This window comes from Sciurus vulgaris (genome assembly GCF_902686455.1).
Source record: "Sciurus vulgaris genome assembly, chromosome: 15".
In the NCBI taxonomy this organism is placed as follows: Eukaryota; Metazoa; Chordata; class Mammalia; order Rodentia; family Sciuridae; genus Sciurus; species Sciurus vulgaris.
In genome coordinates, this window is record NC_136476.1 from 39,767,023 (window position 1) to 39,783,520 (window position 16,498).

Here is a 16,498-nt window from a genome sequence, read left to right on the forward strand (position 1 = left end):
TTCAAGATTAAATATTTTGTCTTCATTGTCTGAGGTTCTGTCTTCCAAGTGGTCTAGTCTTTTGGTGATGCTTTCCATTGAGTTTTTTATTTGGCTTATTGTTTCCTTCATTTCAAGGATTTCTGTTTTTTTTTTTTTTTTTTTTTTTTTTTTTTTTGAGAATCTCTGTCTCTTTGTTGAAATGATCTTTTGCTTCCTGCAGTTGCTATTTCAACTGCCTATTGATATTATCATTCATTGCCTGCATTTGCTTTTTTATCTCATCCTTTGCTTCACAAATCATCTTAATCATGTATACTCTGAAGTCCTTTTCTGACATTTCTTCTAACATACTGTCATTGGATTCTATTAATATAAAATCTATATTTGTTTGGATCATTTTCTTCCCTTGTCTTTTCATGTTGCTCATGTATCTTCCCCTCTAGCAGTGCAGATCTGGAGTATTGCAGATTCCCCCTATAGGCTTATAGTGGTCCTATAGGTTTCCAAAACCTTTTTTTAAAGGGGAGATCAATATTAGCAGTGCCCACTTCAGATACTATGCAATCCTAGTCCAAATAGCCCCTATGAGGGCAATAACAAAATTGTCATAATAAACAGAATGAGTTCAAAAATTATCTTCAGTATAACAAACAGATTTGCAATAAGGTCTGCAGTTTCTAATGGAGGACAAAGAGGATGCAGAGGGATCTAGGATGTAGCTGTTAATGGGATAAGAAAAGAATATACAGAAGTTCTAGATAGTAGAAAGGGTGAGAGTATAATCAAAAGAAATTGGATGCTAACATGCAAAATGGGAGAAAGAGACTCTGAGGGAACAGGTATACAAAGGAAAAGGGAGCAAGAAAAGTAAAGAAATAAAAACTTTAAATTGTTCAATAAGGAGAAAAAGGAAAATCTACATTATAACAGTCATATAGTATTCAAACCTCCCAGTCTTCAGTAGCCTGACGCATGAGAGGTACCTGACAATGAGCTTCAGGTCTTGCGTCTCAGGATGGGATTTGCCCCACCTAAAGATCGGAGCTATGGTTTCCAGGCTTATCCAAGATGGCCACTGGGTTTCCAAAGGTGTTGGCAAATGGGGAGCTGCAGTTCGGTGTGTGGACGTGGTTGGCTGGAGGTCCTGAAGGCAGGGTGTGATTAGTCAGGCAGGGGTCCTGGAGGTCGGGTGTGTTTGGTGTGGTTGCGGGATCCTGGAAGCTGGGTGCAATCAGTCAGTCTGGGGTCCTGGTGATAGGGTGCAGTCAGTTGGTCTGGGGGGTCCTGGCGGCAGGGAGTAGTCAGTCGATGTTAGGGTCCCAGAGGCAGGGAGTAATGAGTTGGGCTGAGGGATCCTGGAGATGGGGCTCAGTCAGTCCGGCCAGGGGTCCTATGGGGCCTGCTGTTGTCTCATAATGGCGACAGCCATGTATAATCAAACCTGCAGGTATTGTAACTGAACTTCCAGGCAACTGCAGGCAGCTAGCGCTCCACTGGTGGTTGATGATCAGTTTGCTGTCATCGGATGATCGGGAGGTGAACCTCTCGCAGTGGGTGATGGATAGGTGTAAGCAGGAGATGTACAGGCAAGAGGCAGGCAAATGGCAGATGATAGGTGCCTGACAGTGAGCAATATGCACTCAAAATGTAGTTAATATGCTGGCAGACTGCAGGTGATCACAGTAGACAAGTGGGGTAAACAGCAGGGGATCGATAAGCAGCAAAAACTGCCTCACTAAGAAATAGGTATCCTCTACTTGAAACTGGAGTTATGGAGCCACAAGGAATGCAGCCTCCCTCTAGTCCACCATCTTGAATCTCTGAGAGTATTTTAAATAGATGTCATACATCAGGAATTTTAAATTGACCAAAAATATTTAGAAAGAATAGCATGGTTTATTTTTTAAAGAAATACTATGTTTATTTATAATTTTAATTTTTTTTCCAATAAAATTCTTGAGGGCAACTTGTAGTTTGCAGAAGTTTGAAATTTAGTTTTCTCATGGTCAGTTAATCTGATGCTAGATTCTGTAACAGATAAGAATAACCTAAGGAACTGGATCTTAATACAAACTTACCTTTCTTTCAATAAGTGCTCCATGTAGGAATTCCCATCAGATGACCCCTTGGTTGGCCCTCTCCCAACAATGATTAATTTTCTTCCCCAAAGGTCTCCTTTTCTAGGTAAGAGGAATTTCCCAGCTCCATTATAATATTTATGGGACCACCATCATTATATGTGGTTGATTATAACCAAAATAATTGAGATCTGCATTGAAATGATCTTGCCAGAAGTCTTTTCAGCTAATGGATCTCAATGTCAATATTTTCCCCAAGATTTGGGAAGGTGCCACACAATTTTTACTTGAATGAGCTTTCTTTCTGGTCCTGTCTGTGGTATGTCTCACATTCCTTTGAGTCATATATTCATATGTTTGATGGTGTATGTACCATAGTTCCATTTTGCTTTTGTCCTTTGTTTTAATTCTTTGTTTCTCTAATAAACTGATTTCAAACAGCCTGTATTTGTGTTTACTGATTCTGTCTTCTACATGATTGAACCTACTGTTGAAACTCTCTATTAAGTGGTTTTCATTTTTTCAGTACATTTTTCTGCTCCAAAACTTTTTGGTTCTTTTACATGGCTTCTATTCCTTTATCAAACTTCTTCTTTGGTTCATAAACTGTTCTTTTGATTTCATTTAGTGTTTGTGTTCTCCTGCACCTCATTAAGCTTCTTTAAGTATTTAATTTTAAATCTTTTGTCCAGTAATTCTTAGATCTCTATTTCCCAGGGATTAGTTATTGGTGATTTATTTAATTTCTTTGTTGGTTTTGTGTTTGGCTAATACATCAGAATCCATGTACATTGCATCCATGTCTGTACATTAGAAGGTGTAAGAAGATCTTCCCTTCTTTACAAATTGGCTTGAGATTCAGGTGGAAATCCAGTCAGATCATGTGGCCGAAGGAAGTTGGCAGGACCTTTTTCTAGGGGAGAGGAATTTGGCATGAACACTACGTGGTCAATGGATGGATAGGACCAGGAATTTGTTTGGTAGGGCTGGCACTGGGAGAAGAATTTCTTCAGGTTCCACACTTGAGTATGCAAAAGGTGGGCCTGTTATCAGTTAAATAGTTGGATATGGTTTCCAGTGGGTCTTTGGAAAGACTTCTACCAGTCACCTAGGGGTTCTTGCATGGGCAGAACTAGCCCCAGATTTTAGAAAGCAGTGTGCCTCAGGACCTGCAGCTGGACTGATTTTAGTGGAATTGCCTTCAGATTCATGGCATGACTACTTCCTTACTAAAGCTGAGAGAGGAGTTCCAAGTTATAGGGCTGCTTCTGGATCCATAGTCAGAACACAGTAGGTGAGTTCGCCTCCACAGGCATGGATGGGTGTGAACATGCAGCGGTGGAATGAGGGATCTTCATACTTCTACCTTCTTGTCAAGCATTCATTAGATTCTGGATGGCCCAGGAAGTACCTGAACATATTTAAAACATTTTATATAAGTAGATATATACCTAGTTATGTAGGTATATAGATAGATAGATAGAGAAAGAGGGGATTTGTTAAGAGGATTGGCTACAATGATTATTTTGGCTAAGTATTCCACACAACACACATCTGCAACTGTAGACCCTGAGATGCCAGTAGTGTGACTCCATCCTAATCTGGCAGCCTCAGAACCAGGCAAGGTGATAATGCATTTCTATCAAAGTCCAAATTTAGAGAATCTAGGGAGGCAGTTAGTGTAAAAACTGCAACACCTGGAGCCACAGAATATGGATTTCTGATGTCTAAATGCTGGAGAATTGAGTGTCCTAATTTTTGGGAGGGAAAGAGAGAGAGAGTAAAGGAAAAGAGAGAGAGAGAGAGAGAGAGAGAGAGAGAGAGAGAGAGAGAGAGAGAGAGAGAGAGAGAGAGAGAGAGAAAGTTTCCCTTTCTTTGTCTTTAGTTCTGTTTAGGCCTCCAGCTGTTTAAATGGCACCTGACCACACTGATCTTCCCACTCAGTTCACTGACTCATGCACCGATTTCCTCTAGTCACACCATTATTTCTAGACCCAGAAATAATGCTTTGTTAGTTCTCCAAGTATTATTTCATCCAGTCAAGGTGACACCTAATTTAACCATCACAGTGCCTAAGAGGGATTATGAGATAAATAAATAAAAAGAGAACTGCCTGGAATCCCAAAGGAAAAAGAAATCCATGCTCAGGGCAAACAACATCTGTATCTGAGAGGGCTCCTCAGGAGTTTCTAGAAGCAGGGCCCTGATGGCACTTTTAGAGAATCTGGTTGGGCAGCCCTTGTCTGCTCCAGGGCCATTGCCCTCTGATGGGTGTCTTGCAATGTGACAGAGGGTACAGACTGGAGGGCCTTCTGGTAATCTTTGTATATATATAGAGAGAGAAGAAATAGCAGTCTTTTGCTCAGCAGTCGTGAGCTTAAAGGCTAACATCCCTGTAATGAAAGACAGATCAACAAGAGAAAAGCAAGACAAATTTATTTAGACAATGTTTACAAGACATTGGAGGCTTCGGAAATGAAGATGAGAAGACCCTGGGACACTGTGTTTCATGCTTAGGAAAGATGAAGAGGGCACAGCCTGTGGCAGGATGATTGCCCAAAGAGGGTCTGATCTAATGTAACAAACTGGGGGTCATCAAGGCCTTTTTGTTCAGATTCTTCTGGGAGTCTCTGGTTTCATGCTTTTTCTCTGGGCACAGGGAAGGATGCCCATTGCATGTCTTATGACCCACATTTAGGGGAGGATTTTCAGAGAAAAATTTTATGGCTAGAGCATTAAAAAAAAAAAAATGACTTTCTACTTCTGTGCTTTTCTCAGTTTCCAAGGTGTCCCATTTGGGGGAGCATATTCTGAACCCTGACATTCGCTGGAGTTGGCCACAGCCACTTTACAGTAGCTTATTGATGTCTGAATCCAGTGGTGAGTAGGATTGAAACTGAAGAACCAGTCTTTCTAAAGGCCAGTGACAAGACATGCAGGATGTGGGAAAGGACAAAGGAACTGAAAGTGTCTGAATCAGTGGCACACAGATATTGGCTGCATACACCCCTTCTCACACAGCTCAGATGCAGAATTCTCTGCCCTGCCAGCTGCTGCTGGGGTTACAGAGAACGCACAACTGGGCAGGAGCAGTCACTCAGTGGGGTGAGTGAGGCAGCAGGTGGGAGACATGAGCATAGGCTCTTCTCCCTTTCCCTGAAAGTAAGCTTTTCATTGTGGTTCCCAATTTCACAGAAACTGTATGACTGAGCAAGATTGTTCAGGGAGATGGAGAGTTTTGGTGAGATTCTCACTCCCTGTGTTCATGTGGAGGGTGATGACTTCCAACCAGGCTCTTCCTACTCTTCTGTATCCTCCTTACCTCCCATCCCCAACTAGGATGTGGCTCAGCATGGAATCTGGAGCTGCCCCATGGTCACTACTTTTGGTCAGGAAAATGCCACATTTGTCTTTCTTTGATCTTAATAGGACAAACAATGAAGAAAAATAGATCAATATTTTTTATTTATTTATTTTTACAGACTGCATTTTGATTCATTGTACAACTTTTTATTTCGATGTTGTACACAATGCAGATTCACACCATTCGTGTAATCATACATGTACATAGGGTAATGATGTCTCTCTCAGTCCACTATTGTTCCATCCCCCAACCCTCTTATCCCATTTTTTCTCTACACAATCCAAAGTTTGTCCATTCATCTCTTACCCCCATTTCCACCTTGCTCCCCCACACCCCCGTTATGTATCATCATCCACTTATCAGAGAAAGCATTCAGCATTTGGTTTTTGGGGATTGACACATCTCACTTAGCATGATGTTCTCCAACTCCATCCATTTCCCACAAATGCCATAATTTTATTCTTCTTTATGACTAAGCAGTATTACATTGTGTTTGTATATACCACGGTTTCTTCATCCATTCATGAATTGAAGAGCGTCTAGGGTGGTTCCACAATCTAGCTATTGTGAATGGAGCTGCTGTAAACATTGATGTGGCTGTGTCAGTGTACTATGCTGATTTTAAGTCCTTTGGATATAAACCGAGGAGTGGGATAGCTAGTTCAAATGTTGGTTCCATTCCAAGATTTCTGAAGAATCTCCATACTACTTTCTAGCGTGGCTGGCTCAATTTGCAAGTCCACCACCTTTGGCTTTTTCCCCACATTCATGCCAACACTTATTATTGCTTGTGTTCTTGATCATAGCCATTCTAATTGGGGTGAGATGAACTCTTAGGGTGGTTTTGATTTGCATTTCTCTAATTCCTAGAGATGATGAGCACTTTTTCATGTATTTGTTGATCACCTGTATATCTTCTCCTGTGAAGTGTCTGCCCAGTTCCTTGGTCCATCTATTGATTGGGTTCTTGGTATTTTTGGTGTAAAGTTTTTTAAGATCTTTATAAATTTTGGAGATTAGTGCTCTATCTGAGGTGTGTGTGGAAAAGATTTTCTTCCACTCTTTAGGCTCTCTTTTCACATTATTGATTGTTTCCATTGCTGAGAAAAAGCTTTTTATTTTGAATCCCTCCCATTTACTGATTCTTGATTTTATTTCTTGTGCTCTGGCAATCTTGTTAAGGAAGTCTGGTCCTAAGTCAATATGTTGAAGAATTGAGCCCACTTTTTCTTTTATTTGGTGAAGGGTCTCAGGTCTAATTTCTAGATCCTTGATCCATTTTGAGTTGAGTTTTGTACAGGGTGAGAGATAGAGGTTTAATGTCATTTTACTGCATATGGATTTCCACTTTTCCCAACAGAATTGTATGTTTTTGGCACGTTTGTCTAATATGAGATAACTGTACTCATGCACGTTTGTCTCTATGTCTTCTATTCTGTACTATTGATCTACCTGGCTATTTTGGTGCCCAATAGGTGCCATTTTTGTTTCTATTGCTCTATAAGTAGAGTTTAAGGTCTGGTATTGTGTTATTTCCTTTATCACTCTTCCTTCCCAGGATTGCTTTAGCTATTCTGGGTCTTTTATTCTTCCACATGAATTTAATGATTGCTTTCTCTATTTCTATGTTGAATGTCATTGGAATTTTAATTGGAATTTTATTGAATCTGTATAGCACCTTTGGTAGGATGGCCATTTTGACCATATTAATTCTGCCTATCCAAGAACAAGGGAGATCTTTCAATCTTCTAAGGTTTTCTCTAATTCCTTTCTTTAGTGTCTATAGTTTTCTTTGTAGACTTCTCTTATCTCTTTTGTTAGATTGATCCCAAGTTTTTTTTTTTTTTTTTTTTTTTTTTTTTTTTTTGAGACTAGGGAATGGAATGGTTTTCCTAATTTCTCTCTCATAGGATTCATGACATATGAATAGAATTGCATTCAATTTATGCATGTAGATTGTGTATCCTGCTACTCTTGTGAATTCATTTACTAGTTCTAGAAGTTTTCTAGTGTAGTTTTTTGGATCCTCTAAATATAGAATCATGTGATTGCCAAATAGTGATACTTGAGTTCATCTTTTCCAATTCTTATAGGAAGTTTTTTGTTTTGTCAATTTTTTGAAGTGTTTCTTTTGTTTCAATTTCATTGATTTCAGCTCTGAATTCAATTATTTTCTTCTTCTACTACTTTTAATGTTGTTCTGTTCTTTTTCTAGAGCTTTGAGGTGGAATGTTAGGTTGTTTAGTTGTTGACTTTTTGTTCATTTCTAGAATGTGCTCCATGCAATGAATTTTCTTCTTAGTACTGCTTTCATAGTGTCCCAGATATTTTGATTAGTTGTATCATCATTCTCACTTACTTCTAAGGATTTTTTTTTTATCTCTTCCCTGATGTCTTCTGTTTTTCATGCTTTATTCAATAGCATAATATTTAGTCTTCATGTGTTGGAGTAGTTTCTGTTTTTTAGTTTATAATTCATTTCTAATTTCATTCCATTATGACCTGATAGAATACAAGGTAGTATCTATTTTTTGTACTTCCTGAGTGCTGCTTTGTGGCATATCCTATGGTATATTTTAGAGAAGGATCTATGTGCTGCTGAAAAGAAAGTGTGTTCACTCATTGTTGGATGGAATATTCTATATATATCTGTTAAATGTAAATTATTGATTGCATAATTGATTTCTATAGTTTCTTTGTTCAGTTTTTGTTTGGAAGATCTATCCAGTGGTGAGAGCGATGTGTTAATATCACCCAGAATTATTGTATTGTGGTCTACTTGGTTCTTGGAATTGAGAAGTATTTGTTTGATGTACATGGATGTTCCCTTGTTTAGGGCATGTATATTATGATCGTTGTGTTTTCCTGATTTATGGTTCCCTTAAGCTCTGTGAAATGTCCTTCTTTATCCCTTCTGACTAACTTTGACTTGATGTCTATTTTATCTGACATAAGGATGAGAACCCCTGCTTTTTCAGCAAGTCCATGTGTGTGTAATATTTTTTCCCATCCTGTCAACTTTAGTCTGTTAGTCTGTGTATGTCTTTATCTATGAGATGAATCTCTTGAAGGCAGCATGTTGATGGATCTTTCTTTCCAATCTGCCAGTCTGTGTCTTTTGATTAATGAGTTTAGGCCATTAACATTCAAGGTTATTGAGATATGATTTATGTTCCTGGTCATTTTGGCTTATTTTCGGTTTTTAGCTCGACTTGGTTTCTCCTTTGATTGTCTTTACATTTAGGGTAGTATCTCCCTTTGCTGAGTTACATGGTTGTTTTTCATTTCCTCCTCATGGAGTATTTTCTGAGGTTGTTTTGTAGCACAGGATTTCTATTTGTAAATTCTATTACCTTTTGTTTATCATGGAAGAATTTTATTACATCTTCACATCTGAAGGTTAGTTTTGCTTGGCATAAAATTCTTGGTTGGCAAACATGTTCTTTCAAAGTTTGAAATACGTTGCTCTCTGCCCTTCTAGCTTTTAGGGCATGAGCTGAGAATTCTGCTCTTATGCATATTGGTTTCACCCTATATGTAATCTAATGCTTTTCTCTTGTAGCCTTGAAAGTTCAATCTTTATTTTGGAAGATAGGCATTTTTATAATAATGTTCCTTGGTGTGGATCTGTTGTAATTTTGTATATTTGGTGTTCTGTAAGCTTCTTATATTTGATTTTCCCTTTCATTCTTTATGTTTGGGAAGTTTTCTGACATTGTTTCATTGAATAGGTTGTTAATTCCTTTGGTTTGTATCTCTGTGCCTTCCTCAATCCCAATAATTCTTAAGTTTGGAACTTTTCCATAGTTCTTGGAGGTTCCATTCATGATTTGTTACCATCTTTTCTGTTTGGTTAACTTTATTCTCAAGATTAAACATTTTGTCTTCATTGACTGATGTTCTCTCTTCCAAGTGATCTAGTCTGTTGGTGATGGTTTCCATTGAGGTTTTCATTTGGTGTATTATTTTCTTTATTTCAAGGATTTTTGTTTGATTGTTTTCAGAATCTCTACCTCTTTATTGAAATTATCTCTAGCTTCCTGCAGTTGCTCTTTTTTTCTGCTTATTGGAGTGATCATTTATTGCCTGCATTTGCTCACTTATCTTATCCTTGCCTCTGCAATCATTTTAATTATGCATACTCTGAACTCCTTTTCTGACATTTCTTCTATCATGCTGTCATTGGATTCTATTAATATAGAATCTTGGTTTGTTTGAAACACTTTCTTCCCATGTTTTTCTTATATAATTCATGTATCTTTCCCTTTAGCAGTGTGGAACTGGGGTGGATAATGCACAATGGCCATCTGTAGGCCGTATAGTTGGAGGAACCAGTAACTGCACAGTCCAAGATACTAAGGCCTCAGAACTACTCTCAGAACTACCCTGAGAACTAGAGAGATCAATGATGCTACCCCAGTCTGGGACTGAAGGCCTCTGAAAACTACCTGAAGTATCACTGGTAGAGTCTGCTTTGGTAGAGTGAAAGAGCAAGAGTCTGATGTTCTCGGGCAATCCTAGCAACAATCCAGAGCACGTTGAAAAAGAATTGTGCTTGCATCTGCATGTGCTTCCTTCTTCCAAATTTTATCCCATTCAATCCCCCCAACTATTGGACAATAATGCCCACACGTACAGAGGGTGTCCATTTCAGTTTGCTATCCCATATGGAAATCATTCCTAGATCCTCCTTCATTGACATACCCAGAATCTGCTTAATCCTTGGCATCATTAATCCAGTAGGTTGACAATTTAAATTAAACATTATATTTGCCATTCATTCTTCTTTTTAAAATCATTTTATTTGTTCTTTTTAGTTATACTTCACAGTACAATGTATTTTGCCATATCATACATACATAGAGTTTAACTTCCCATTTTTTGTGGTTGTACAGGATATGGAATTTTATTGTTCATGTATTCATATAAGAACACAGAAGAGTGATGTCTTATTCATTTTGTTGTCCTTCCATTCCACCTCCCTTCCCTTCATTCCCCTTTGCCTATCAAATGAACTTCTATACCCCCATCTCCACTTATTATGAGCTAGCATTTGCATATCAGACAGAACATTCAGCTTTTGATTTCTTTGGATTGGCATATACTTAGCATGGTAGTCTCACTCTCCATTTACCTGCAAATGTCATGATTTCATTCTTCTTTATGGCTGAGTCACATTCCACTGTGTGTATATACCACATTTTCTTATCCCATTCATCAGCTTAAGGGCACCTAGGTTGGTTCCATAGCTTATCTGTTGTCAATTGAGCTGCTATAATTATTGATAGTACCAAATCACTAAATATGCTGATTTTATGTCCTTTGTGTATATGCTGAGGATTGGGATAATTGGGTCAAATGGTGGTTCCATTCCAAGTGTTCTGAGGAATCTCCATACTATTTTCCAAAGTGGTTGCCCCAAGTCACAGTCCCACCAGAATGTGTGAATGAATCTTTCTCCCCACATCATTACCAATATTTATTGATATTTTGATTCTTATTAATTGCCATTCTCATTGCAGTGGAATGGAATCTCAGTGTAGTTTTAATTTCCATTTCTATTACTGCTAGAGATGTTGAACAATTGTTCATATATTCATTGACTGATCATATTTCTTCTTCTGTCATCCATCTTAATTTTTGGCACAATGTCCCAGTGAAACCCTGGACTTTTTTTGCCTGCGACTTTTGATTATTGATCAGAATCCCCTTTGTCATTATTTGTCTGTTCCAATTTTCTATTGTTCACAATTTATTCTTCCAAGTTTACATATTAAAGGCCATTTATCCATCTCTTTGTGACTACCCAATTTTTATATTATTGTTCATATTAGTCTCTAATGCTACTTGGCTATTCTGTAGTATCTGTTGTAATGTATCCTCTTTTATTCCTGATTTTATTTATTTTGAGCCTTCTCTCTTTTCTTCATAGTTACCCTAGCCAAAGTTTTGTTCATTTTGTCTATCTTTTCCAGAGGAGGAAAATGCTAAATTGTCCTCATCTTTCCTGTTTCTTTCTTTTTTTTTTTTTTTGTACTTTCCATTTTGTTTATTTCTGCTCTGATTTCATTGTCTCTCTTCTTCTACTAACTTTGGAGACTGATTTTGCCTTTATGCTACTAGTTCATTGAGGTAAAAGGTAGTTTGATAATTTGAGATATTTTTCCCCTTTATGGAGGCATTTATCCCACAAACATGCCTTTTAGAACTGGTTTTACTGCATTTCATGTTTTGATACATTCCATTTCCATTTTTGTTCACTTTTAGGTACTTTCTAATTTCCGTTTTGATTTGCTTTTTTACAGCCAGACTGATCAGGAGGTTGTCATTTAGTTTCCACTTATTTGTGAATTTTTTAGTTTCCCCTCTATATTGATTTCTAGTTTTATGTAATTGATTTTGGTAATGATACTGATATGATATGATTGTATTCTTGAATTTGTTAAGACTTGCTTTGTGGCCTAATACATCTATTCTAGAGGATGTTCTGTATTCAGTTGAGGAGAATGGGTTTCTGCACACCCATAGACACATGCACACATTTCTGCAGGGACAGCCATAGGTAAAATATCTAGTGATGATATTGAAAGTTAAAGAGATTCCATTGCTTAAACTTTTTAAAACTCTATTGCCAAGTTCTACATGGTCTCTCCTTCTGAGCTAGTTTGGGCTTCCTTACAGTAAGTAGTCTCAGGACAGTCAAACACTCATAGGGTAGATAACAAATTCAAGAGCAAGGATTCCAGTTAACAAAATGACGACACATCACTATTTCAGACCCAGTTGATTTGAAACTTTCTCTTACCTGCCCTATTCCAGTCCGCTCAGAACTCACTGAGACCCTCTCACATGAACCTATCATTGCAATGGGAAAAATCCCAATCCAGCAGCTGTTCAGTGACTGGTTTTTCAGTTAATGCCTCTTGGTTATTTGGGGCACTTTGCTTCTCATATCTTTGCTTTCCTTTGTTTCCCCTCAAGTTCCTTTCTCCAAATTTACTTTAGAAATTATTGAAACCCATAAAACATTAGAAATTCTCACAGTTTGTAAATCTTTTCCCCTAATATGCATTATATAAAGTAATCAGGAGTGTAAATAAAAAGAGTTTTAGGAACTTTTAAAAATGCTGGTAGAAAAAAAATTACATAGGAAAACTGAAAGAGAGAACTGAAAGTGGGAAATTTCTCTGAAACAGAGAGGACCACCTCATATAAATGGGCATACCCATGGAGGAAAGACATCCACTCTGCAGACCTCTGGAGCCTTTGCGACCTTGCATAGATTGCAGGCAACGCTGTTCTGGTTTTCATCATGAACAACAGGTGCTTCCTCCAAATCGCTCTCCTGTTGTGCTTCTCCACCACAACTCTATCCTTCAGTCACAAACTGCTTGCACTCCAACAGAGCAACAGCATTTTGAAATGCCAGGAGCTCCTGATGCAGTTGAATGGGAGGCCTGAAGACTGCCTCAATGACACGATGGACTTCAAGATCCCTGAGGAGATCAAACATCCAGAACAGTTCCAGAAGGAGCATGCTGCCTTTGTCACCTATGAGATGCTGCAGAACATCTATGCTCTTTTCACAAGAGGCTTCTCTAACCCTGGCTGGAATGAGACCATTGTCAAGGACCTCCTTGTTGGACTCCATCAGCAGATGGACCTCCTGGAAACAGCTCTGGAGGAGAAACTGGGAGAGGGAAACATACACTGGGGAAACTCCATGACCACCCTGCGTCTGAAGAGCTACTATTGGAGGATCCTGAGGTACTTGAAGGCCAAGGAGTTTAGCAGCTGTGCCTGGACGGTAGTCCAAAGTGAACTCTTCCGGAACTTCTCCTACATTACCAGACTTGCAGATGACTTCCAAAGCTGAAGATGTCCCAGTATGCACCTCTGGACCAGCCAATGATTCAGGCATTCTTCATCCAGCAGAGGCTCATGAAGTGACTGACAGCAAATGTGGTGCATTTGAAAAGACAATAGAAGATTTTAATTTTTTGATTAATTTATGAATTAAGTTATTTATTTTTATTTGAATGTTTACTTTGGAAAATAAATTATTTATGATGTAAAAATCCATGTGGCAGTTTCAATTTCACCTTGATTTATAAATTCCCCTTTGTTAACCATTTCAGAACAGTTCATGGATGGTCTTCTTAAAATATGCCTACAAAGTAGTATAGTATTTTGTCCCTGAAACAATTTAAAATTATGAAATTTTAAATTCCTCAAAGAAATTAAAATTCCAAGGAAGCTTCATGTAATACAATGTATTGCATAAAAGGGGATCTGAACCTCCTAGGAAATAAATATGGGGTGAATGATGCTGGATTCAAGGGGAATGGGTGTGCAAGTGGCTTGGGACTAGAAAACTGGAGTGCCCAGTGCTCAGCTTTCTGATCCAGGCTCTCTAGTTGTAAAGTTAGATAGTAGATCTCAGGTGAACTCTAGGGATATGCTAACTCTTTTACTCACCCTTGCTTAAGGGATGCTCTGCCTCTGGCAGAAGTTTAAAATACCTGTGTGTCCCCAAGATTGAGGGTGAGACATCCCAGGGCCTTCTATGACAATTATTATGTACGTTTATTTTGCTGATCAGTATAGTCAAGACTTATGGCCTTCTGAAGGTGTCTGTTAGTGTCCAGGAAAAGGGAACAGAGGGAGGAGGACCTTCTCTATACTCTAGCCATCTGGCTAGTTTTCTTGCCATGTTTTTCGAACACTAAGTCTGCTTCTGGCCTCCCAGCCTGGTCATACAGAATGCTGAGAAAATGATTTCTGGTTTTCTTGGTGCTCTGCATCTCTGAAGCCACATACTTCCCAGAATAAAAATCTGAGACAGATGACAAGATGACATCCAATGTTTAAGCCAGACTAAAAGCCAGTCATCATGGGCTACAGGAAATTCTAGTGGGATAGAGGACACCAATTTTCTCAGTGCTTGCACTGGGATTTTCAAAGTTTCCAAGGAGCTCCTGGGTACCTGGCCAGCATATGGCAACTGGCTATGTTTTGGTTTTTGTACTGACCTCTTGGGAACTTGGGATGTTCTGGCTCTATTTGGAATAATCTGAGGCAGGAAACAATATAATATGTATCATGAGTAAATGACAAAAGAAATCACAAAATATTCACAAAATGGAATACTTGCTAGTGATAGAAAGAAATGAATCATGAAACACAACTATAGTGATGAATCTGCAAATAATTTTGGTGAGGATAAGAAGACAGACCCAAAAGGCATGAATTCTGCAATATACCATTTAAAAAAAACTCTAGAAAGGAAAGCTAATGTATAGTGACAGAAAACAGACTAGTGTTTACCAGGGAATATCTAAGGTGGTATTTAGAAATGAGATAGTGAGAGATGACAAAGTGACACAGCAAGGTTTTTAAGGGGTCATTGACATACTGTGGTGGTGGTAAGGGAAGAGCATTGAGAAATACCCTCATTAAGGCATATACACAGTACATTCCCTAGTAAAGACATAAGACAAAGCAAGCTCTTCAGAGAAGTTGGAGGCAAAAGTTTATGATCACCAACCTCAATGAGGCCAGCAGCCTCTTCAAGCAATGGTGCACACCTGTGATTCCAAAGACCCTGGAAACTGAAACAGTAGGAGGCCAGTCCCAGAAACCAAGGAAAGCCCAAAGCAGCTTAGGGAGACCCCGTGTCTATATATATATGAAAAGGGCAGGGGATGTGACTCAGTGCTAAATTGCCTTTGGGTTCAGCCCCAGGACCAACAAAAACAACAAGAACAAATAGTCAATAAGAGTTTTGGTTGGAAAAATAATTCTAGAAAGGGGACTGGGGACAGGGAAGGGGAAATCAATGATGAAAAAAATAGTTGGAAAAACACTACTCTAAATGCATGCAGTGAATGCATAAGGAAAGCAAAAACAGAAGTACAAAATATTGGGGATGACATTCAGAAAATTGAAAGTGTATTTGTTTCTATTTAAGACCATAGGAGCAGATCAAGGGTTTCAGAGAACCTAGAGGCTTTGGTTCATGATTGCCCTCCTCAGCCCTGCAGCTTCTGCAAGATTCCCCCAGTGGCCTTGACTTTGGCTTTCCTTCTGGCCCTGGTGGTGCTCAGCTACAAGTCCACCTTTTCTATGGGATGTTACCTGCCTCAGACCCACAATCTAGGTCGTGAAACTCTTGAGAGAAATGAAACTCTTACTGTATGACTGGTGAAACTGACTTGTTGGATGTTTAAGATGAAAACTTAAGAATTGAGATTAAAATAAAGGGGTCAAGAGAATCAATATTTGGCTCTTGCCCTCAGAGTCAGCCTAAACCCAGGGAACAAGAGAACTTCTCTAAGGAGCTTTGCAACTCTGGGCCACACAACCTTCCAATCAGGGAAACTGTTGAGACCACTAGAGGATAAAAAGTCAATCAGAGGGGGATTCAAGATAGCGGACTAGAGGGTGGCTGCGTTTGATTTTGCTCTAGGACTCAGGACTCAAGAAGAGGAGATATAGAGAGACTTGGGACCAACTCAAAGCAGCCAGGTGAGTCTCTCCCGCTGGGGAGGAGTCCCGTACGGGGCGGTAGCCCCGAACGCAGGGATCTTTGTGAAGTAGATTTGCCCGACGAAGACACCCCTCCCCCCGCTGGAGCAGTGAATGCGGACAACTGGGAGCATTGGAGAGGAGGCCGCTCAGCACAGCGCTTGGACTCGAAGCAACCCATCCGGGCTCTGGGAGGCTGCCGATAGGAGGGGGTGCGCAGTGAGTGGTTTGGACTGAAAGCGACCACTCCTGAACACCGGGGGCTGCCCAGAGGAGAAGGAGAAGCACGGGCTCGGCACGTCATTTGTACTTGGAGCAGCTGCACAGGGCTCCTGGTGGCTATCCGGAGGAACAGCATGGTGAGTGGTTTGGACTCAGAGCAAACACTCCTGAACACAGGGGGATTGCCTGGAGGAGGAGGAGGAGCGCGGCGGGGTGCTTGGGCTCGGAGTGACTGCAACAGGGCTATGGGTGGCAGTCGGGATGAGGAGGTGCACAGTGAGTTCCTGGGACTCGTGACAAACGCACCAGATCTCTGGGTGACTGC

At 39.6% G+C, this 16,498-nt stretch overlaps 1 protein-coding gene across 1 annotated transcript; it reads left to right on the forward strand.

Moving 5' to 3' along the window:
• Positions 1 to 12,736: 12,736 nt before the first annotated feature.
• LOC306644952 (interferon beta-like) lies at positions 12,737 to 13,300 on the forward strand (the record flags this gene model as incomplete). The annotated part of the gene is made up of 1 exon (XM_079112183.1): positions 12,737 to 13,300. One exon carries the CDS (start codon positions 12,737 to 12,739, stop codon positions 13,298 to 13,300), a length of 564 nt encoding a protein of 187 aa, XP_078968309.1.
• Between the last annotated feature and the right edge of the window lie 3,198 nt (positions 13,301 to 16,498).